The 26141-nt window shown below is 36.5% G+C and overlaps 1 protein-coding gene across 1 annotated transcript; it reads left to right on the top strand.

Moving 5' to 3' along the window:
• Positions 1-18907: 18907 nt before the first annotated feature.
• On the top strand, positions 18908-22223 carry otx2b (orthodenticle homeobox 2b). The gene is made up of 3 exons (XM_063007236.1): positions 18908-19049; positions 20094-20245; positions 21600-22223. The coding sequence occupies exons 1-3, from the start codon at positions 18953-18955 to the stop codon at positions 22221-22223; spliced, it is 873 nt and encodes a 290-aa protein (XP_062863306.1). The 5' UTR covers positions 18908-18952.
• Positions 22224-26141: the final 3918 nt, after the last annotated feature.

The following is a 26141-nucleotide window of genomic DNA, read 5'->3' as shown; positions in this document are numbered from 1 at the left end:
GGATAAAGAGGTAGGAAAATAGTGGTTCACTGTTGTGAGAAAGAAATGGGGGGTGAGAGGTTGGTCTGAAACACGCTGCTTGTAAGAGCATTTAGCAGCTCAGCAGTATAGGGCATATGGTCAAAACAATGCAGTAGGGTTTGCTTTCTTAGATGTGGAGCAAGGACGCTTCTGAAAAAAAAAGAGCAAGGCTTTTTTTGGAAATCACTCCTTTTTGTTTAACAAAAATGTTATTATTTACTATATGAAAAAAGTTGCTAAATGCTCCTAATCAAAGAGTTTATATATATATATATGCATGTATACATGGGTTTTGAAAAAAATATTGATTTCTCACATCTATTGTAACCAATCAAATGCATTTTTTACAGAGAGAGGGCTCCTGCAAATACCACTTTTTATAAGGTTGCCTAGTGATGTTTTAAAAAGACATAGAAAGGATAGAAAAAATTTTACTGTTGTGGTTATAAACAAGACAAACTTGCTAAGGACCAGTAACAGACGTTCATAGAGATCTTACTTGGATTAGTATATTTGGCTCACACTGCAAGAAAAGTTAGCAGTGGGTCTGTGTACAGGGTGAATCTCTGTCCTGGGGCTGTTTTTTGTTTTAAACCCCTTTCCCCTCCTTCATTCCCTCCCCTCTCGTCAGCACGCTGCTGGTTTGGAAGGCATGGGGTCTGACTCTCCCCCAGTGGTCCCACAAACAAATGCCCCCATGCTATAAGCCTCCACAGCAGCTCCAATTCTTCCCACAGACCCAGGAGGTTAACGATGTGCCAGTGGAAAACATGACACCCACCACCTCCTTATTCTTTCTCTTTTCCTTCAATTCAATCTGTAGCATTTGGTTACCCTCATCAATTCTTTTGTGTGGGAGAAGGTAAAACAACATGGTTGACTTGTGTCGAACATGCCGTATATTGAGAAACAGTACATTTAGGGCTCTTTCAAGCACACCTAAGATTACTAATTAGGTCAGCATAATGTATGGGGAACCAAGAGATAACAATAAGAGATAGTGTAATAAACACTTATTGTGGTGATGTAAACAGTGTAGAACCTGTCCACATCTTTGGATTGTAGTAAAGCAACTTTACTCTGTGATTATAGCATGAAGCCATTTGCATTTAGAAAGAAATATTAATTTATGTTGATTTCTAATGAAAAAAAAAGCCCTATTTGTAGCACAATGTTTTTAGATACTCAGCTCCACAACCAAACACTAACCACAGAGATATTTAGGAGCCACAATGAGAACCACAGAACCATAAGAAACTAGAAGCACACAAAACCCAGCTTGTAATAATGCTGATCAAGTCAACAGTCAACATGCAGAGACAAAGTAAATCCTGTTCAGTCTTTTTTACTCCTGGTACTTTAACTTGAGCTGGTGCTTATTTAGTCAACCAGTGAGCCATATTGTAGAACCCTAACCACATTCCACAGGTTATAATTCCTGGTCATTATGCTGGAGATGGATTATCAGAATATACTGAGTTAACACAAAAATAACAATGGAAGTTTTACTTATGAATATATTTTAAGAACTATGGTAAAATCATTCATCATACGTGCTAAGCAGAAAAGGATCTCAAAAGACAGTTAAATGCTAAATGACAAACTAAAATTTAAGTTGTGAAGCACCTCATGGATCACTTACTCAACCTTTTTTCTTCTGTAAATTTATAAAGAGAAAACTGGTAATTAGCTCAGTTAATTCATTCCATGTTAGACAAAACTGTTTCTTGTAGCTTACAAAATCAATAGCAGGAGAGAAAAAACATATATAACTAACATAGACGACATTCAACCGATTAATAAAAGTAGAATTGTCTGTCATCATATTTGCATATCTAGAGCACACATGGGAATTTGATCATTTATTTCGCTTTATTTCATGAATTTGCCTCTGGGATTCATTCACAAATTTCCCTCTGAGGTCAATAAAGCAATCTATCTATCTATCTATCTATCTATCTATCTATCTATCTATCTATCTATCTATCTATCTATCTATCTATCTATCTATCTATCTATCTATCTATCTATATATATCTGTCTGTCTGTCTGTCTATCTATCTATCTATCTACAGTGGGGCCAAAAAGTATTTAGTCAGCCACTGATTGTGCAAGTTCTCCTACTTAGAAAGATGAGAGAGGTCTGTAATTTTCATCATAGGTACACTTCAACTATGAGAGACAAAATGAGAAAAAAAAATCCAGGAAATCACATTGTAGGATTTTTAAAGAATTTATTTGTAAATTATGGTGGAAAATAAGTATTTGGTCAATAACAAACAAGCAAGATTTCTGGCTCTCACAGACCTGTAACTTCTTCTTTAAGAAGCTCTTCTGTCCTCCACTCGTTACCTGTATTAATGGCACCTGTTTGACCTCGTTATCTGTATAAAAGACACCTGTCCACAGCCTCAAACAATCAGACTCCAAACTCAACCATGGCCAAGACCAAAGAGCTGTCAAAGGACACCAGGAAGAAAATTGTAGACCTGCACCAGGCTGGGAAGAGTGAATCTACAATAGGCAAGCAGGTTGGTGTGAATAAAACTGTGGGAGCAATTGTAAGAAAATGGAAGACATACAAGACTGATCTGGGGCCCCACGCTGATGAATGACCTGCAGAGAGCTGGGACCAAAGTAACAAAGGCTACCATCAGTAACACACTACGCCTAGAGGGACTCAAATCCTGCAGTGCCAGGCGTGTCCCCCTGCTTAAGCCAGTACATGTCCAGGCCCGTCTGAAGTTTGCCAGAGAGCATATGGATGATCCAAAAGAGGATTGGGAGAATATCATGTGGTCAGATGAAACCAAAATGGAACTTTTTGGTAAAAACTCAACTCGTCGTGTTTGGAGGAAGAAGAATGCTGAGTTGCATCCCAAGAACACCATACCTACTGTGAAGCATGGGGGTGGAAACATCATGCTTTGGGGCTGTTTTTCTGCAAAGGGGACAGGACGACTGATCCGTGTTAAGGGAAGAATGAACGGGGCCATGTATCGTGAGATTTTAAGCCAAAACCTCCTTCCATCAGTGAGAGCATTGAAGATGGAACGTGGCTGGGTCTTCCAGCATGACAATGATCCCAAACACACCGCTCGGGCAATGAAGGAGTGGCTCCGTAAAAAGCATTTCAAGGTCCTGGAGTGGCCTAGCCAGTCTCCAGACCTCAACCCCATAGAAAATTTGTGGAGGGAGTTGAAAGTCCGTGTTGCCCAGCGACAGCCCCAAAACATCACTGCTCTAGAGGAGATCTGCATGGAGGAATGGGCCAAAAAACCAGCTACAGTGTGTGCAAACCTGGTGAAGACTTACAGGAAACGTTTGACCTCTGTCATTGCCAACAAAGGTTATGTTACAAAGTATTGAGTTGAACTTTTGTTATTGACCAAATACTTATTTTCCACCATAATTTACAAATAAATTCTTTAAAAATCCTACAATGTGATTTTTTTTCTCATTTTGTCTCTCATAGTTGAAGTGTACCTATGATGAAAATTACAGACCTCTCTCATCTTTCTAAGTAGGAGAACTTGCACAATCAGTGGCTGACTAAATACTTTTTGACCCCACTGTATCTATCTGTGTTCAGGGAGCTACTTTAAAAGAACACCAAGTGAAAAGCTAAATTTGGTTGCAGAGTTTTATTTTTTGTGTGGGTTTTTTCAGCATTAGTATAAAATCTCTTATTTAATTAATTCCATAATAATATATTACAACATTATCTTCAGAACATTCCACAATGCTTTTATAATTTTGTCATGGTTGCCACAGGGGTACAGCAGGTTGTGTGGGTGCTGCACAGATCCAGGTTTCTATGGGCCTGAGTCTTTAATGAGTTTGTAAATTTTTCCTTATGGCTCTGTGGGCTTCCTTTGTGTGATCTGTGGTTTTCTTTCCTCTTGGCTGCTCTACATTACCTCTAGGTGTAAGTAAGTAAGTAAATTTAGTTTTAAAAGTAATACATTATGCTACATTTGACAACACAGCTTATGTTTCAGTGAAAAAGCACTGATATTAAAACCAGCTGTACGCTGCTGTTTCTTCACAGTATATTTTAATATGTTTTAAGCAAAGTTTAATTCACCTACATTTGTAAGTAGACCCAGTGGATAACAGAGAATGTTGGCTACCACTTGATGGCAGTAATTGTTATTGTTCATTGTCTTGTTATTTCGAGCTCTATGCCAGTGAATTGAGGCCCCCAAATGCTTTGCATGTGACCTCTTGTGATATTCCCACCCAAACACTCAGACTTTGGCAAAACTCCCGCTCACGTTATGCCGAATCATGAGGGCCCGCTGCTGTTACCATGGGAGTATGGTATGCCTGTCAAAGGCCTGGAGGTTGCAATTGTCTGTGCTAATACGCAGCACAGGAGGAGTAGGCTGGATGGTGGTTCATTTGAGAAACAAGGTGGTAAAATAAGTTTTAACAGGAAAATGGCACAGTTTGCTGATGTCTATATTCTGAATGAGTCTAAATTTAAAAGGTAAAAATGTACAAGCAAAAATCTTTGGACAGCCAAATGTGCTTTATCCACTTCTCGCACACTAAGACAAATTAACAGGTTAGCTCATTTTTTAATGAAAACATTTTAATTATATGCTGTAACAATCATCCTGACAAACACATTTGAACTGTGTATTTGTTCAAATGTGCCATCCCACAGTAATCACTCATTTACATTGCAGAGATTGCTTTAGTGGGGCAGATTGATTAAGGAAAGCTTTTTTTTCTGCAGTTTGGGTCTGAGCCATTGGTTGGCAAGCAGAGTTTGTGAGGCTCCAGTTGGTCCACTGGGGGCTGGCGGACTGATGGGGAAAGAAGGGGGCACGGCCAGTCTGTCCATGATGAGTAGAGGGAGGATCTGGTGGGAATGACGGAGGGATGCTGGACTTGCGCCCAGAGTGGTGACTGCCTGTCTGTCCAGCCTGCCTCTCTAGGCTTCTACCCCTGAGTGAGCATTTCAAAGGAATATGTCGGGCCTCTCACTTTTAGTCCCATGTTTTTTGAAACTCTCATTCTCTTTCCATGTTGCTCACTCACTTGGCCTTTTTTTCATAACATTATTACATTCCGTGTCTGTCACCAGTCATCCATGGTAGATATACACCATATTGTCACACTGTGTTGCTCCTTGCTCATCTGCAACTATGCACCATCACCCTTTTTGCCCAATTTATCCGACTGAAACCCAATGTGCCATAAGAGAGCAAGAGAAGGGGGAGAGAGTGAAAGAGTGTAGAAGGGAGGGAGTTGTAGCTCTACACTGGACCCATCTGCCCAATGTCTTCCCCTGCTGCGGAGCATGATGTTGCACCATGACTCGATAGGCTCCACTATGGTAGCCCATTATGCTGAAGCTTTCTTGAACTGGACCACATACACTCTACACTGAGACCCACAAAACCTCCAGAGTGAGTGAACCACACATCTCCTCTTAACACCAAATAGTGGTACGCCACAATTATAAAATACATAATTAATTGGATTTGTTTACAGAACACATTTAGGTCACTCATTTGGGTTTTATTTTATTTTATTTATTTATTTGTGTGCACATGTATATGTATTTATGTATGTGTGTGTATGCACATGCACAGAGATACATATAAATGTGTGCCTCTTTGCACATTCATTTGCACATTTAGAGATGCACTGTATTTTTGCTTCTTTGCACTGTAGACCATTTTATAATAAATATGCAGTCTTCATATTATACTACAGGTCCTTGTAGTATGTGTTAATTCACTATGTTTACATGTCATGCAGGTACATTTTGCTTGTTTTTGTAATTGTTAATCTTTGTACTGTGTACTATGATTGTTGATGTATCAAGCTACTGTGGCCTTAATTGCCTTTGGGAATTAATAAAGTATCTATCTATCTATCTATCTATCTATCTATCTATCTATCTATCTATCTATCTATCTTTTAAGCTATTTATCACAATTGATCGAGTTATCCATATTAAGTGGGTCTGAAGCCTTCTCTGGCAACACCATAAGGCAATGTGCATTCACTTTACCACAGGAAAAAAACATTCACATTCACCTATTTTATCTTGTATACCTTGGAGAAAATTAGTAGTAAATTTAAAGGATAGCCCCTATGAAATACATGAAGAAGGTTATATTCTTACGGTTTTTACACAAACTGCTATATCCTGCTCAGGTTTGTATTTGGCACCCTGGACAGGGCACCAATCAAGTTTACACACTCACACAAAGGTGGAATTGGACTAGTCAGAAAAGAGGTCAAAGAAAATTGGGAGGGAGAATATACTCATTATTATTTTAGTGTCCAGTTCTTTCTAAATCTGCTTTGTGACAATGTCTTTTGTTAATACAGCTATACACACAAAACAGAACAAAACATGCCTGAACATGCCTTATTTTACACACATAGTAACCAGAAATAAGGATCATCTATTATATATTCTTCACATGTCTAAAATAATCCTGTGATAAAATGTATAGAACAGTGTTTCACAAGCTTTTAGCCAGTATCTACCAGGTCAACATTACAGATACAACCTAGTTATTTATTTCAATAATTTCACAGAAAAAGTATGTGGCAAAGCTCCAGTATTAGTTAATTTCCAGACGCTGATAACTTGTTTGCAGTATCAGTGCTGTATGTTATGAAATCAAAATCAGATGTTGCATGGCCAGCTGATGTTCTTATTATGTTAGTCTGATCTATCAAAGCTGTGATTATTCATCCTGAAATATTTTTCCTGCAGCTATAACGTAAAGCTCTCATTTTGTCAGGTAAAAGTTGTGCAGACAGATCAGTCCAAACAAATAGGTGAAGTATGCTGTCTCTGTATAGCCTACACAATTGTCCACATTGCTATAGATGCAATAGCAGCTCTCACGTCCCTACAGTAGAGAGCCTCTGTTACCTAAATCACATACTAACATAATTACCCCATCTTTTTCATGTTTCTGACATTTATCTAGCAGTGGGTTCATTTAAATTCCTGCATCCCCATCACCAGCCATTTCACACTGGACACTCGAGATTCTCAGAGCCTTCCCACCCCCAACACACACACACACACAATACCTCATGCCAATCTGCAACTCCATCAGATTCAACATTCCTTTTAGTTGTGCTTGCTTTCTCATGGTAACTACAAGAGTAAACACAGTGGTAGATTCTGATAATAAGCAAGTCACAAGTGATTCAATTGACAAAAAAGATTAACAGAAAAATGTTAGATGACTTGTAAGAAAACATGCACAATGATTTGCTACATAGTAGGAGGTTTTATAAGGGCCTAACATGCAATGTCAAATATTTTAAAAATCATTATACTTTAGACTTTTCTTTACTTTTAACTTTTAACTTTTAGCCATATTGTGTGTTTAAAATATGACACATAATCCTAAATAAAGAATATATACAGACCATGATTGGCTCGTTCAAGGGTGGGCATGCAGGAGTGGATTCCTCATGACTGCTGAAATTACGACTTCTGCTGGCTGATCAATGGTGCCTGTACAGAGATATGGAATAATGGAAATTGGTGCATGACTCTTCGTGCATGATATGGATCTTGATATGAACCTGTCAGATGCAGGTAAAAAGAAGTGATTGACTACTGCACATCAGAAGTGGAGGTCAGCTGCAGTAGAGGAGAAATACGATCGGGTAATTAAATAAACATGTTAAAAATTTATTTAATAATAGATCCCTTTTACCTCCCTCACCAACAAAAGATTGATCCTTTTTTGTTGTCCAATTTGGCTGGACAAATATTGACCACTGTGGTCCTGGGAACTCTAAAAGCATTAGATATTTTGTAATTTGCCCTGATATATGCCTGGCAACAATTTGATTGCAGAGCTTCCACTGACAGTTCATTGGATTTCGTGGCATGGTTTATGTTCTGACAATGCAATGTAAATTGAGTGTCCTTACAGACCCAGGTGTGTGCCTTTCCAGTTCAATTCAAATTGCAACAGGCAGACTTGGTTGAGTTTTAGACACATCTTAAGGATTATTAAAGCAAACAGAATGCAACTGACCACATCTACAGTGCCACAGCAAAAAAAGTCTGAATACTAATGTGTTTAATAATAATCTATTTATTATGTAATTATAATCAATCATGTATTAATGTAAATTAAATTATGTAATGTCCATGTTGTTTAACACCAGATAATTAAGCATTTATGGGTATAAAAATAAGACGTGGACTACTAGTTTTTGTGTCACAATAAATACAAACTGAGGGACCACATTAGCGCACAATTCTGTCTTAGTGACAGATATGTATGTGTGCATGTGTAGACTCCTTACTGGCTCCTCGTCTTGGCCTTTTTTCCCTCCCAAGAAGAGAAGGAGAAATGGAGAGATCACAGTGATGAGAGTCTGGTGTCATGTCTATCATAGCTGGATGGCTCACCGAGCTTTAGGAGTCAGTTTGACGCCTCTTTACAAAAAAACACACACACACACAGACAGACACACACTAGCACTCACTCACTCCAGGGCCTTGTGTTTACTCTCCTAATTGGAAGGGAGGGTTCCAGTTGACGGACAAGCCCTCAGAGATTCCCAACTGCTCAGTGCGGCTGGCAGCCAGAGGCTGGGAAAGTGCTGGACGGTGGGCTGGGAACAGTACGAACATGGCAGAAACATGGTGGGAATGTAATGAAAACATCCAACTGTCAGGAGGGGAGTCCCGACACCATCCACCAGCCTAAAAAAGATATTAAAGAGATGAGAGAAACTGGCAATGTCAGAAGCAGTGCAGATGTGTAAATGTAGGTGTGGGGCAGGGGGCGCGTGTGACCAGGCTGGTGTAGCTGGTGTACTTAAGAGACTAATCGAGGGTTTGTGAGCAAGAATGCCAAAGTGTCACTCAAAACAACATGGGGTTTGGACAGAGCGCAAAGAAGGAATGCTCAGTCCACATGGGGGCTCCTCCACAGTTCACATGCTTTTCAAATTGGATGGAGGGTTAATTATTTCACATAATTAAAAGCATGATGTGTTGCTGTGTGTATCAATAGACCATTAGTAGCCTACATAGTAAATAAAGAAATAAATAGGTAAACAAATAAAGAAACCTTGAAATGTACACATACATACACACATACATACACAAACATACATATGTACATTCACACATATGCATGCATACATACATACATACAAACATACACATGCATACATGAAAAATCCTCAGACAAATAAAACTTACATACATATGTACATACATACACAAACATACATATGTGCATACATACATACATACACACACATGCATACATGAAAAATCCTCAGACAAATAAAACTTACATACATACCTACATACCTACCACAAACAGGTACATGTTATTTGGATTTACAGTTATAGCACACTATTATGCATTGTTTGATTCATCTTTAACAACACAAGCATGACATTTCCTCACAGTGAATGGACTTGAAAATATACAGTATGTTCCTTTAAGTTCCTTTCTAAAGCTTGCTATATGAACTTTTCAGTAGTTAAAAGAACATCAAGTGGCACATCCATGATTCTGGTGGTAAGCTTTAAAGAGTGTTTTTGTTTAGATTAAGATGAACTGTAGATTGTTTTATAGTCATTCTTGTTAGGGCCTTTTATATATTTAAAATACACACAAGTTGTATACAAATACACCTATACCTTCAAGGTAATAAGATATGACCGCAATCATAAATAGCCATTTCTGATGCATATTTGGTGAATTATTATGGGAATTTCACACAAAATCTCACAATGTAACATTTCTTAAATATGATCTTGGGGCCTTGCACACTACAATTCACATCCAGGGGTTTACCAAATATGCCTTAACAAATCCAGCCCTCTGAGCTCCTGTGCCTTTGAACTTGACGAGAGGGGTGTGCTGCGGACTGCAGGCTACAAAAAGAAAAGAACACCCACTGCAACATGGATGCACAGTTAGGGAACAGACAATAAGTTAGGGAGCAATTGTTTTTTTTTTCCTTTATTTCGGGGAGGGTCAGTCCAAAAAGGGTTGGTCTAAGATTCTTTGATTAAATATTTTAAACACAAACTTCTTTGTCTTTTTTTATATGTTTGTCAACAATATACAAACAACAACTTAATCTTATGGCATTAAAGTTATATAATGAGATTTAACTTCATAGTATGACCTCCTAATTATAAGTAATTATGATAGAGCTGGCAACTGTGTCCAGATAAATAACACTACTTTGACTTCACTTAAAGTATTTAAGGCTACCATGCAAAAATAAAGTCCTTCTTCCTGCCTTTTCTTTCTCCATGTGATCATCTACAATCTTTAGGCTATAAGGTGTCAGTTTTGACGCAGTGATTTAATTCTTGCATGCCATACATTAAACCAGTAGCAATATAAAGCTTGTTTAACTGTGAACAGTGTGAACTCAATAATTTTCGCATTAGTACAGTGAGTTCCTTTACACCAGACTTATCAAACCATGTCTTTATGGATCGCACTTTCCACATAAGGGATACAGTAATGCTTTGGGTCCACCCCAGACTTCTGACACAAGGTTAACATAAAGTAAAATATATATAGTTTATCATACATAATAAAATAAGTAGTATGTAGTATTGAAATATGTGCAAAACTGTTATACACAGTGTGAGCAGCAGTAATGTGCTTGAATTTGCAGTCCACATTCCAGTTATATGTGTTCACTGCAGTCTTTGTAGGTTCAAAATAAAGTATTTTCTTGGGTAAAAAATATGTTCCCTTGTTGTCTGTTAAAATATATGTACCTATGTTACCATTAGTGTGTGTGTGTGTGTGTGTGTGTGTGTTCTTCACGTCTCCACAGAGTGAAGAGTTTACCTCCTCGTACTGCTGACATGAAGTGTGAGCTCTGTTTTAATTGAATCCATTTGTTTGTCACATGGCTCCTGTGCAAACAGCACACAAATAATTACTGTAGTGATTAATAAGTGCTGCATGAACAACACTGAGCAAATTCAGCTGCCTACACAATTACCCCACTCACTGCATTTGCATTTTGTAAAAAAACAAACAAAAAAAAACAATTGACAATTGACAGGTCGCCAGACCATCACTGGGCACACACACACACACACACATTTACAGACACAATATTTTAGTAGCTCCAGCTGGCCTGATTGTATATCTTTGGATTTGTGGGTGGAAACTGAAGCACCCTAAAGCAATCCACTTGCAGGGAGAACATTCACACTTAAAAGACCCTGGCTGCCTAGCTAGGGAATCAAACTTTTTTTAGGGTACTTACAATCAGAATCAGAATCAGATTTATTGGCCAAGTATGTGGATACACACAAGGAATTTGGTTCCGGCTGATGGTATCTCTCTAGTATAATACAGTATACAAGCAATGTACAAGTTGCAGACAATGCACAAGAACATTAAACATTAAACACAAAAATATACAAACTATAAGACTATATACAGGCAATATATAGTATGGACGTGTGCATGTATATATGTACAGTATTCAGTGACCAATGTATGTATATATATACATATTTACATATAAGCAGAAGTACACAGTATATGGTAACATACCAATGGCAATATAAAGTAATATACAGATAATGTAAGCTAGCAGCGTGTGGAATGTTTAAAAAATAACAGTAAAGTGCACAGTGCATGTAGGATGAGTACTACAATATTTAGTCAATTGGCAGCAGGTGAATATTGTCACGCTCAAGTCTGTATTGTCAGTCATTTATTTATTTATTGAGGAGGGAGATGGCCTGTGGGAAGAAACTGCTCCTAGGCGAGCTAGGTGACCTATACAGAGCCAATGCATGATCACCACATTTTATATACAAATGTTACATATTGCAGATTTATTGTTATAACAACTTTTTACTATTGCATCTTAAATGACTGCATAAGGTAGAATTTTGGCCCTGATGTTTGAAAGGTGACTATACAGTGGATCATGTTTTCTCTCACAGGGATCTTATTTTGAAATGCTAGCCATTTAGCAAGTGAGTCCACAATGTTTTCATTTGTATGCAGTTACTATTCAGTCACTGATGAAGAGTAAATGTGTTTACAATGTTCTTATTAATCTTGTTGTATGTTAACAGTCGCATTCTAAAGACACACTTCATTTAAAAAATGCTAAAAGAACAAAAATACCCTTGATCACAACAACCCAGAGACCAGCAGAGGTACATATTGATACTTTATTTTTTGAGAGTTTATAGATGTTTACGTGCAATAAATAAATAAATACATGAAATAAATATTTACTAATGTAAATATATTTTAATTATACTGGCATAGTTGGTTAGAATTAAATTCATTATTTAGTCTGTTCAGCAATAAGCCTGTATAATTACATTTTTCACTTCTGTTCTTTTATCATTTTATAATTTCAGTTGGCATAATTTTATTGAGCCCTGTCTAGATATCCTTGCCGTGCGCCCACTGTTTCCCAGTGAAACCGGTCCCACCGCGACCCTGACCCGGGTAAAGCTTTTTAAGAAAATGAAATAAAAGTAAATGAACTTATTGTATTAAGTCTATTTTCATTGCTTTGTATGAGATGGCTGATTTATATACAAAAGGTGTAAACTTAATTTCCTATGAAACTTGTTTCTGTGGTTATAATAAATGAGTTCTGTATCTGTAAATAACTCTTCCACTGAATGATTTCTTTCTCATTTTTCTCCTTCCCACCAAAATCTTTCATCGCTGATTTTTTCGGACCGTGACGCATCTCGTTTAACCTCGTTTTGAGTTGTTCCACATCGGGAACACGTGGCACAGGGGAAATTAGGAATGTCAATAAGGATCAAACGAGCTCTTTTATTCACACTAATTACTCTGTGCAAATACACCTTCACGATCAAGTGCTTCTCTCATTAAAGCCGCCACTCTCTGCTGTGGCTTTTACCATGCCACAATAGTGGCACATTTATGTGCAGTGCATTGATATATATATTTAAATGCATTGAGTGTTCAGTTTTCCTTCTGAGCTTATTATTTTTAAATTTAAAAATGTAACTTACTTTAAAAATACAAGGGATTATATTCTTCTGGAATACTTTTTACAGTTATCTCATGTAGCATGTTATTCCAACATTTTAAAATACACTACATTAAGCATTTTTGTATTTATTTTTGTAATTTGTCAGATATGACAAAGTGAATATTATTGTAAGGGTTCATTATTTTCCATAAAAAACTTGATGCAAAGTATTTGAGCTTTAAAATATTGTTATTGCCTACAGAAATATGTTCTTAATTGGCAAAGCCAACAAGATATTTAATTTAGGATGAATGTTTTTTTAAGGAAGGTGGATTTCATCATAAAGATACATTTGTGGCGCAGCGACAAGGTCAGTAGCCTTATAACTAATATTGGGGGAAATGCCTATATTCCTGTTTCATACATTTATCCAGTGCATTCAATCATTTAAATTATTATATTAATTTAAACCTTTATAGTTGAACTTTAAAATGTTTTTTCACCTGCAGTCACTAAACATTTTCCTTAAAATTTACAAAACTATAAAATAAATACAGATATTGAAGATATAATTCAGCATACATAGTAAACATTGTCTTAATAAATTCATTACTATTGCAATTTTTTTATAAAACCCATTCGTAACTTTTTTGAAACTCTTATTTATCATTTACTCAAATACAACCTGAAAACAACAGCACCCTTAAATTACTTGTGACATTTACTAAAATATTTACGCTATTGCACACTTTTTAATACAAATGTTCTGTGTTGCAGGCCTTCAATACTGTTGTAATAGTTTACCATGTCACCTGCAAAAGTGATTTCACGTATTTCTTGCTCAGAGGATTTTTAAGGAAAAGTGCATTCGAAATAAGTGATAAAATGTCTTTTATAGGCGAATTTGAGTCTTCCTTTTAGAATCACAGCCTGCTCACCAAACGTTTGCACCTGCAGAGAGACAGAGAGAGAGAGAGAGAGAGAGAGAGAGAGAGAGAGAGAGAGAGAGAGAGAGAGAGAGAGAGAGAGAGAGAGAGAGAGAGGGTTAAAGCTTTAAAGGTGTCAGTGTCTCTAATGATCTATTATTAGTACCCTTCTATCATACAATTCCACGAGGATTATTAGAGGCGTGCTTAGGGTGACCCAAGGGACCACTTTATGCATAATTTTTAATACAATTTTAATACAATAAAACTATAATACATTTTTTTGTTCAAAGCTTAGTGTCAGAAATATGTTTTTAATAATAATAACAATAATAACAATAACAATAATGGTATTGTTCATTATAAATATACAACACAAATAACAAAGAAAATATATGATAATAATGATAATAATGATGATGCTGATGATAATAATAATAATAATAATAATAATACAGATTTTAATAAAATTTTAATAAAGCACAAAATAATTTTGCCATAAAGTTTGCACTTCTAATATGTTATAATATGTTAACTTCAGCACATATACTAAAAAAATTCAGACGTATTTGATAGAGAATGTGTTGACTTATTTCATATTTTATTTTTGATCTAGGGTGTCCACTTTTGCACAGAATGTATTCGATTTGCTCATTTTTGTGTGGTTAAAGTCCCAATAGTTTAAGGTTTATTTTAATCTGAAAAGAAAGTCCAATTTACTTCAATAACAATAGAAGATAATTATCCATCCTTATCATTTTTGCATACATATTAAACAGGGCCAGTGAAAAGCCGGGACTGTGTGTCAGTTCTGCGGTTTGTAGCTATAAGCATCAACACGCATTTGCTCTTTTTACTTAAATAAAGCAGAAGCTCTTGAAGGATAAAAAATCCCCTCCGGACGCCCGGTGTTTGAGCGCTTGATAAATAATTGAATGGTTTTAAAGAGCGCGAGTGGGGCGATGCTGGGCTGCAGAAGAACATTCAGCACTGCAGGAATGAATCTCACATTAACCTCTACTGACTGCTCTTCATATAAACTTAGTCTATGTACAATTATATATTCATATTATTACAGATGGTGTTTGGTTTTTTTTTTCGGTTTTAACCATCATGAATACGTTTGTATGGCCTATGACCATATCACAACAATTTGAAAGATGTCTGGATGAAATTTGTGCTAATTTCCGAAAGAGAGAAACGTCTGTTAGAAGTACTCAGGATGTGAGTGGCGCAGCTCTCCGTCCGGACCGACATCAGCAGCAGGTGCACTTCTGTCTGACCGCTCTGCATCACTGTTTTATCCGCACGGTTAAAAAGTTCCAGCACAGCACGGAGATTCATTCATCGTTGGTGTAAATATTCTTTAAATGTAATAAATTCTAAATTTATTGCAAATATGTATAAAATTAGCCCAGTGTCAGATTAAACGTTTAGTTTACGCTGCACCATTACTTACAAATACTGATGCATCTCAACGCATCTAACACATTTAAGTTGTTTTTATTTGTTTGTTTTGGTTAGATTACATCCACGAAAAATTTGTTGACTGATTGGTAAAGATCTTTATCGGTTTAACGGCATATATTAAAGTGCTATCTTTGTACAACTTGTAAATAGGTCTAACAAACAAAATGTAACATATTTGTTTTAAAGTAACAAATAAACTTAAAATAAAACAGGTGTATAAGTTATTTAAGGTTAAAAGATTAAAACTTAAAAAAAATTAAGAAAACCCCTTGTTTTAATATACATTAAAACATGGATTTAAAAATTTGGTTATTTTTGAGGCTTCGCTGGGTGGTAACATATTACCCTTATTATAGTAGTAGTATATGGTTGTTGGTGTACTAAGCTAAGAGTATTGTAAACGAGAACCTAAAATAAAGAACAGAGAAAAAAATAAACATAAATTGTGCACTGGTGAATAACAGCATCAACAACAACAATATTTATTTTTATTATTATTATTATTATTATTGTTATTATTATTATTGTTGTTGTTATTATGCATATTTAATATAAAGTATTAATATAAATTAACTAAACAGCATTAAATATAAAACGGAAAAACAACTAATGAGTATTAAAAAGTCTCACCCGTGTTTAGATGGTCCTTCCCAACGTTTGGCTGTTTTTTTAGTTTATAATATAACCGTCACCTCTTTTAAACACAATCCCCGCTGCGTATTATGCGCTTTAGTCAAAATGTTACACGATGCTCTGATAACTGATTATTACTTTATTACCTAAAATGACTTAACCCCGTGGCAGTTCCTCTTCGATCATCTTCTGAACTTATTCGGTGTTTTAGTTTGAGCACTTGCAATCTGAACGTAATGTAGAAAAGAGGGCAGTTTTAAGGAATTAAGTCTCATACATTCCTCTGCTGCGCAACCAAGTGCATGCAGGAGGTTTGCGTCTGCTGCGTTTAGTGTTTGCTTTTACCCCCTTTACCCGAGCGTCTCCACACACTGGCAGGGATAACAGTTCTCACGGATTTTTTTCTTCAGGATTAATGATTATGTATTAGATTAAAGATACCGTCGTCATCCTTAATACTACTGACCGGAATATGAATGCGTGCCCAAAGACAATTCAGGAAAAATTAATGAATAAAACTGTAAACAGTAAAATCACTTTATTTTTTAAGAAATAGGTCATGTTTTAGATATAAAAGGTGTTTGGGTACATGGCAGAAAACTAAAACATTGTAGATATGTGATGCTTAGATGCAAACGAAGTGTTTTTGGCTCTTGAACGCGGTCCGCCAGGGTCTTCTGTGATTGGCTAAAGAGTTTGCGCGTCAAAAAGTAGCCTGCAGGTTTGTTTTCGTGCCAAGCGCCCCGCCAGGAGCCTCCAGCCAGAGAGCCTGAGAGCCGCCTCTCCATTGGCCAGTGCTCTGTACAAATCCCGCATTGCAACTTAGCCAGAACACCAGCCAATTATAACCGTACGTACTTTAATCTCTCTAAACGATTTCGTCTGCTGTCTTTCAGTTCAGGAGCTGAAGCTTTCAAGTTCTGCGCGCTCCTTGTTTCTTCAGATTTTACGGGTTTAGTCGGAATGCAAATACTTTATATTAAAATGTAACAGTCGGATGTAGCCTAAATTATCGGACCTATTTTATATTGATAAACAAGCTGATCGTTTGCAGTAAGTATCGGAGATTTACCTGTTTGGTCGTTTCTTTCAAGATTTTTCATTATTGTTATTATTATTATTATTATTATTAGTAGTAGTAGTAGTAGTAGTAGTAGTAGTTGTAGTAGTAGTATTGGCATTATTATTACTATTATGGCTCTCAAAATGACTGGGAATAATTTCTTGTTATTAGTTGATAGTAAATATAGTAATTTAATTTCTTCTCTCCAGAGTGTTGAATGAACTGAAACATAATATAAGTCAAGTTATTTAAATTTGTTTTCCTGCTTACTCATGTGTGAGAAGAAGACAAAGGGTGATAATTACAGAGGAGTAAGAGGCTGGGAGCTATGTCTAAACATTATTGACGTTTTAGATGAGATTTTATACTATGCACACAGCTGCCCAGAGTTGCCTAATTTAATGTGTTTAATGTCCGAAGAAAACAGACCCTAACCCTAACCCTAACCCTACTGGTTGATAATTCTCAAAATTAATTGTCGTTTTCTTAAGAATAGCTAGATGAAACATAGTCTAAATATTTTTGTTGTGGATCTCAAAAGTTTTTAATGACCAAGTTTTATGTTTAATTTTTGTGCAATGTTGGGAATAATGAAATAATTCTGACAGAGAGAGAGAGAGAGAGAGAGAGAGAGAGAGAGAGAGTGTTCACCAAATCAATGGATCCAAATGTTTAACCGAAGGTTGGAAGATTCAGCGTCCAGTAATTAGTGAAGCGCGTGCTATCCGGATTATCTCGTTAATTTATCAACAAAAACATTTATCATAATTAATTCTTGGAGGAGGTAATTATTATCGAGCGGTTGTGCAACTGGTACACGAGGCATGTGACAGATTGAAGTAAAAAACCGTTAGGTTAAGAAAAAAACTGCCACTCAGAAGGACTGAGAGTAAGTGAGCCTAATGTTTGTTTTTTATTGGTCTGGCATGGAATAATTTTCGTTTAATGTTCAGATTTTAAAAGCATACTCTTCAAAGCATTTGATAGCTACATTTAGTTTTACATCCTTTGATGTTATCAATTGACTGTAATTGCAAGATGCTTAGCTTCTTCACCTTCTAACCCCAAAACCATCCACATAATTTCTCACTCCGAATCCAATTACAGGCGCTAAACTGGGTGTTATCGGTGAATGAAGTTCTTTAGCCGACTAATCAACCACTGTTACCTTTCGTCAGTCAAAATAGCCCTATTTGTATTTACATGGACAGTAGGGAACACTAAAACACGTAATTATGGATGTATTCACTCATTTAATGACTGAATGGGAAACGATGAGGTTCTCTTGTATTGTTACTTGTGCTTCTCGCCGGTGGGGCTTTTGTTATCGGCCTTATTTATCAGACCAACAGTGGCCTTTGTTGGCACAAATGGTCTCCAATCAGTTCCCTTATGCTGAAGACAATTAGCTTGGTTCCTATGCAAATGGACATCGCTGTGGACTGCCTCATGTACATTAGCAAGACTAAATTTGTGCATTACGGGGACTTGTTGCAATTAGATGCTACTTTTTGTTAGGGTAGATGGAAAGAACGTGTGTGGGGGGTGTAATGGGGTGGGTTGTATTGGGGGGATTGTTGAGATGAGTCTTGCTCACTTCATGAGGACAGCTGGAGGTCTGCAGCGGCTTTAAGAGCGCAGCTGCGTCGCGTACGCGCGTTATTCAGTGTTAACTCCTCACCGCGACCAGACGCCGTCAACGTACCGGTGCTGTCTGTAATCTCCTCTTCTTATGTTATTTTAGAGCAAGCTTAGCTATCCACCTCCACTGGAGCATCGTGTCCTAGCAGTGGAGAAAGAAGAACCACTTTTCAAGATTTGCTCTAACTTTTTCTTCGCGACCAACTTTAGCATGATGTCGTATCTTAAGCAACCGCCTTACTCGGTGAACGGGCTGAGTTTAACCGCGTCCGGCATGGACCTGCTGCATCCGTCAGTGGGATACCCAGGTGAGTCAGACCCACCTATCCCACCCTTGCTCAGTGCATGCAAATATCAGTTATGTTTCGATCTGATATTTACATCGTCAACTTTCATTTAATTTCACAATAATATCTACATAGATTTAATACTTCGACACAATTAAAACTTAGAAAAGGGAAATCAAAAGGGACACATTTATGTTGTTCTATGGCATCCTCGTAAAGAATATTATCTTGTATTTTTGCCCTAATAATTTATTAAAATGCATTTAATTGTAAATAAAAAATATTTGTTTATATGAAGTATATATAACTCATGCCTTCCCTAAAACATTTTCAAATGTTTTTAAGTTAGGTACCAGGCCAGACCAGTTCAGTGTAAATGTAGACTTTCTGTCCCTAAATTAAATGGTCTTAATTAACATAAGCATATGTTGGCTTATATCATGGACATATCAGGACGTCTATGAGGAATTTTAGTCAATTTTCAGGACTTTTGATCTGATGGAGAACAAAAAATCTCCCACGTTATTGTTGATGTTAATACTTTAAAATATAAAAAAATCAAAAATATAATTTACTCGATTAACAAGAGGTAAACTAAAAACTAGTCAAAACCGTGAAAATAAAACAAATTGTAGGTGTTTATTTGTTATGATGCTAAATTTGATTTTTAGACAATAAATACAAAGGCATTATATTTTAAGTTTACATTTACATTTTACATTTTCGACATTTAGCAGACGCTCTTATCCAGAGCGACTTACAGAAGTGCTTCCATAGTAAACATTTAATTACTCTAGATTAAGTAAACAACAGTCCAAGAACACAAATCTGCTCAAACCTGTTAGAACCAGAAGTTAGAAGGTTTTTTTTGTTGTTGTTTTTTTTTATTAAGAAATGGAAAAAAGTATTAGTAAGTAAGTACAAGTCAGCTTAAGTGCTTAGTAAAAAGGTGGGTATTTAATCGTTTTTTAAAGATAGCAAGTTGTAAAGTTTATTTAAAAATAAATAAAAACGTGTTTTTTTGGATTTCAGTGTGACATTTGTGTGACTTTTTTTTTAAAACAGCTACTCCTCGAAAGCAGCGGCGGGAAAGAACCACGTTCACTCGCGCTCAGCTTGACGTGCTCGAGGCGCTTTTTTCTAAAACGCGCTACCCGGACATCTTCATGCGCGAGGAGGTGGCGCTAAAAATCAACCTACCAGAATCCCGAGTACAGGTCAGTATGGGCTTAAAATAATAACCATGTCATAATAAAAAGTATGTAATTTGTCTTTAATTTAAATACATTTTTTTTAAATGCAGACCAAAATGAGAGCGTAACGACGCAGTTATTTTTTTCTCAGTTTCATTTGTTCGCTTTTTCACACAATACAAAGGAAATGATTCATTTTACATATTACAGCAATTTAAATTGTGTTGTACAATAAGAGAGAAACAGTTAAGCATTAATATAAATATGCAATATGACTCAATTAAACGTGAGATAACTAAATACACAAAGCAAAACCCTGGCCTGTTTCATATTAGTGCCACACCAGTATATTATCCCAAACAAACATACTAACAAATGACTACATTTAGAATTTGTTTAATGCAGATAGAGGCTAGCTAAAAGCAGAGGACTAGGAAGTCACTCTGGATAATTAACAGACTGCAGGTGCTCCACATATCTGAGAAAGGGCTTCCAAGTGTTCCTAAATCTAGAAAGAGAACCTCTTACTGTACTTGGGATTTTTACGACGCAGTTATGTCTGCTTGGATTTACTTGTTTAACTGTTAAAGTTTATATCTTAAAATATTTTGCATCATATTTTATCTCATTCATATTTTCTCATTTTATAAAAGCATAATATTAATAATTGTTGGTGGTTTTGTTTGTTTGTTTGTTTGTTTGTTTATTAGGATTTTAACGTCATGCTTTTACACTTTTGTTACATTCATGACAGGAACGGTAGCCACTCATTACACAAAATTCATCAGTTCTCAAGGTTATATCGAACACAGTCATGGACAATTTAGTGTCTCCAATTTACCTCACTTGCATGTCTTTGGACTGTGGGAGGAAACCGGAGCATCCAGAGGAAACCCACGCGGACATGCAAACTCCACACAGAAAGGACCCGGACCGCCCCACCCGGGGATCGAACCCAGGACCTTCTTGCGTTGGTGGTTTTAATAGTTGTAAATTGTTTAATCTGAGTTCTAGGACTATGCAAAAAATAATAATAAAACTAATAATAACTATAATTATGTTGTTCTGCATAAATCTTTGTCTATTAAATTTAGTACCCAGTGTTAAATCAACAATAATAATGTTTATCTGAGTCCAGTTTTAAACAAACAGCATTCCTACAATTCAACATTGGCTAGGGAATTTTGATGTGTACGTTCTTTGTTCTGTTCATAATGAACTAAATAACCATGTCCTACACTATGTGTAAGGTTATTAGGTATTAAAATAACCTAACCTTAAAAATAAAAAAATAACAGTTTTAGTTTAGTAATGCACAACTTGATGTAAATGTAAACAATTTAAACCCTATGTTTCTTGTTTGTTTTTCCTCTGACAGGTTTGGTTTAAAAACAGACGGGCGAAATGTCGCCAGCAGCAGCAGCAGCAGCAGAACGGTGGGCAGAACAAAGTTCGCCCGGTTAAAAAGAAAAGTTCCCCGGCGCGGGAGGCGAGTTCAGAAAGCGGCGCTAGCGGCCAATTTACACCCCCCTCCAGTACCTCAGTACCGACCATCTCCAGCACGACTGCGCCCGTGTCTATTTGGAGCCCAGCTTCCATCTCACCGCTGTCGGACGTACTCTCGACCTCCTCGTCCTCGTCGTGTATGCAGCGCTCGTACCCTATGACCTACACGCAAGCAGCGTCTGGTTACGGCCAAGGCTACGCCGGCTCAGCATCCTACTTCAGCGGTATGGAGTGCGGCTCGTACCTGGCGCCCATGCACCATCAGCTGTCTACACCCGCCGCCTCCGCGCTTAGCCCTATGAGTACCAATGCCGTCACGGGCCACCTGAACCAGACAGCCACCCAGGGCTATGGGGCATCTGGCCTCGGCTTTAACTCCACCACAGCAGACTGCCTGGACTATAAAGATCAGGCGTCTTCTTGGAAGCTGAACTTCAACGCCGACTGCTTGGATTACAAAGATCAGACTTCCTCCTGGAAGTTCCAGGTGTTGTAAAAGGAAGCTTTGCTTTTTAAGAAATCTGAACGCTAAATAAGAACAGACAGGCGCACCACCGACCTGCCCTCCTATACTAAAACAGTATTTCGTCAGGTGGATGGGTTGCCCATTGTCTCAAATTATTCATTCCTGCTTCCCTGACTGATTATAAGGTAAATTATTTCGAACGCACTCGGGGTCACATAAGGGCGCATACACGAGCTTTTACGACTACAACTGTGAAACGAGCCCGTGTGAACTTGTACTAAGTTAGGTCGCAGCCATGGAACAAATCTTCATCTAAGTAGAGGCGAGAAAACAACACTGTGAACCTGTGAACAGGAGACAGTGTATAACCTCTTACAGCACGCCAAATGTTATGTTGGCAAAGCCAGAGACACTTCCATCAGAACAATTTAAACAACATAGAGAATGTGTGTGTGTGTGTGTGTGTGTGTGTGTGTGTGTGTGTGCGTGCGCGCGCGCGCCCCCAAGGCGACCTGGATGCACTACTTTATTTAAGAAAAAAGTGTTTATAAGGAGTCAGTATGTAGTTTTTAAGAGACAATCAATGTGTGTCTTATATTAATGGTACATGTGTTTTTTTTATTTGTAGACTTCGAAGAAACTGTGATCTGTTGTAATTGTATGCAATTTGTGAGCTCCATCGCATTCGTGAAAACTCTGCTTTGGTTTTAATAGATTTTTTCCTCATTTTCTTTGAAGACATTCAAGAAACAGTTACCTATGGAATCGATTTGATTAATATGTAAAAGACTAATTTGCAAAAAAAACAAAACAAAAAAATAATAACACTTGAACTTGATTGAACTTGCCTGGATTTCCCCTTCCACTGAAATTCAGTGATCTACCATCCACTGTGTCTACGTGGATACAAATGTAAAGTGGTCCCACTATTGCAGAAAAAAATTAATAAACGATTTGACTGAATATTAAAAGTTATTTAACTTGTCTGTATGATTGCATAAAATATATCTTAATGTGTAAGCATCTGTTTTGTGTTTTTACAAATTAAAATGGTTAGAATATGTAAATGATTTTGTTATGACAAATGATTTTTTATTAAAAAACAGTGAAGGTTTTGAGTACCATGTGGAGCATTTAAGCAAAATAAAATCTTTTTTTTTTTCAGGCCAAGTCTTCAGTAATATGATATGCTTTGCAGAATTTCATTGCCCACTTAAGGAAAATTTTGCTAGGGCATATGTTAAGGTTTTCTTGTGTTTTGTAGTGAGATATGTTATGCTGGACGCGATGGAGTATGTTGTTTTAATATGTCAGCAAATGCTAAATTTGCTCCACAATTTTAAACGTATAGGATTTAATGTACATAATTTCCTCTCGCCACAGTGCCCGCAGAAGTGCGCAAGGTAGAAAATATCACGTGTTGTACTTACATTAAAGGTTTAATTAAAAGCATCTCTCCACTAACCAAGTATAATTAAATTTGACTTAATTTTTTTTTTTTTTTTTTGCATTGGAGCTGTCGAGTTATTTTTGCCTCAAAATCCGTGGCACAGAGGATGGAAGGTTTGGGAAAGTAGTACTAATTCAAGCCTCAAAGATCTGCTAATCCCGCTTTTCCTATACTCTGGGTTTTTATGCGGACCAGAGGCCACAGCGGGCACATTAAGACATGTTATAGCCGCCCTTACAAAAAAGTTTCATGACCAAATGTCTACGAAATGAATCTACCCGCTTCACTTCATTCTTTGGTGGCCACTTCACACATTTAAAAGTTTATCATTTCTTCTATGCACTTCTTTTTTTTAAATTAACTCTTACTGATAAATTTGATGTGCACTGTGGACTGAGACGTCTGAGCATCTCAATGTCACTGACTTAAACCGGTCAGATAGGCCTAACTAGTTAAATTATGTTATAGTGAATTTTTATATTAAATTTTTTTGCGTTCGTATTTTTAGACGAACTATATTTACAGAATGTTGCTGAACGAATACACCCCTGTGTCAATGGAAAAAACTAAAAACAGCGCTGACAGGTAAAAGACGGGTTAATAAGGAGGGAAGGGGGGTAAAGTACCAGTGACTAACTTCATTATAAACATGAGTAATAGAACCCCAAGTGACTGGGATCCCATTCAGTAGGCGCAGGCCACTGACCATTAGCTCGCTTGACATTGCCAATAATTTCACTTTCATTTACGTATTTACGTTATTACTAAAACACGATCACTAAAAAAGCATGAATTAATTTTAAATTAAGTTTAAATTCTGCCTTAAGCTAACTGTGCATTTTCTTTTCTCACTAAAAGTAAGTTTAGGGTTGTGATGTTTATCAATAAATTGTCAAAGTCACTAGTAAATGAGTACTAAGACTTGCAGATAATTTGTTTAAAAAATATTGTACTTTATTTACACAATTCTCATAAAACCACGATGAACTAAAAATGATCTAAGGAAAAATATAAATGATGTTTACACTGTGTTGTATTGTTTTAAAGTAAAAAAAAAAACATCTCATGAGAAAACCCGTTAACTTCAACATACTTGAAACCAAAACGCACGTAGATATAGCGTCTCTAGGGAAAACGTTCAAATTAGTTCATAAAACTAGTTTTAACACACACAGTCTTTATTCGTCTGTTAACGCTAATCGTCTCTTTTCTATTTATCAAAATATAATGTCTTTTGTAAGGCTTTTTACATACCAACCGAAAGCTTCCAGTTAAACAATAAAATTATAATTCAGATATATATTTAAAGCTACAGCATGTACAATTTAATTTAACAATAAATAGCCTAAATAATAAAGGTGTTTTATCACTTTTAAATGCAATTTAATGATCGGTTTGCCTTATGTGTGTTTTGAGGTAGTAATTAAACGAAATAAAGATATACTGCAGCTTTAATGTATGCAGAGCTGACAGTCTTCGTCAGTCACTTTTATACGTATTCATATGGCAAGTGAAATTTGCATGAGCCCATTATAACGCCCAATTCGGTGGGACAGGAACATCACAGATTTACTCTGTAAAATATACTTTGTCAAAATATGTAGACGTTTAGACTTTAAGACTTAGATTTACATTCTTAAAAACAAAAATGTACCTTTTCTGTTGCTGGGGTGGTATTATCAAGAGTATTCTACGTTTTTGTACTTTTAGTTTGTAGCTTTTTTTACTTAAAGGTACATGACCCAGCATAGTGTGTACCTTAAATTAGCTTAAAGGCCAATAATATTTTTTTGTAAAAAAAAAAAAAAAAAAAAATCAAGGTATTATTGCACCCTTGAGGGTATCACCCCAGCGACAAAGACGTTGAGGCCCCTTCTTTATGATCCAGTTATATTATTAAGTGATGTTATAGCAGGAAACGAACAATAAATCCATACTTTGATAAACGACAACCTGGATTGTGCGTTACTGATCTTGTCTTAATGATCTAATTAAATCATTCTATTTTAAAACAGGTTTCCTACGTTATGTAGGTCAGTCGTGACAGTTGCTGCTTTGTGTAGCGACAGACGTGTGTCAGTTGTGTAGCAACTGTCGAATCTTTGACAGTTATTGAGAATCTGCATGATTACCAACTCCCTGACATACCAGACTTCTTCCCCAAAACATATTCTGTTACGTAAGGCATACCAAAGTTTATTTTATATACTTTATATTTTCAAGAAGTACATGTATAATTAAATATATAAACTTGCTACTCAATCGGGATTTTTAGCGTTGATATTCTGCTGTCTAAATAATTTTTGCATTGGTATTAACACAATAATTTTTAAAATTAATATACAATTCCATATCCCCACTCTGTCTGATGTTTTGATTGTGCCAGTGTGCTTTACTGTCTGATTTGTGAACTGGAGAACAACGTCAAGTTCAAAACAGCGTTGTAGTTACACTCATATACTTGCCTTCCCGGCCGCAGATAATAGGAAGTCATAAAA

Source organism: Trichomycterus rosablanca, chromosome 13 (assembly GCF_030014385.1).
Source record: "Trichomycterus rosablanca isolate fTriRos1 chromosome 13, fTriRos1.hap1, whole genome shotgun sequence".
NCBI classification, from domain to species: Eukaryota; Metazoa; Chordata; class Actinopteri; order Siluriformes; family Trichomycteridae; genus Trichomycterus; species Trichomycterus rosablanca.
Note: the sequence above shows the minus strand (reverse complement) of the source record. Positions and strands in the feature narration are given on the sequence as shown.

Bases quoted from the DNA above. Each gene is read 5' to 3' on its own strand.
- otx2b (XM_063007236.1), top strand. From the start codon at position 18,953: ATGATGTCGTATCTTAAGCAACCGCCTTACTCGGTGAACGGGCTGAGT. The intron at 19,050-20,093 runs GTGAGTCAGACC...TTTTTAAAACAG, and splicing joins TCCGTCAGTGGGATACCCAG to CTACTCCTCGAAAGCAGCGG. The intron at 20,246-21,599 runs GTCAGTATGGGC...TTCCTCTGACAG, and splicing joins TACCAGAATCCCGAGTACAG to GTTTGGTTTAAAAACAGACG.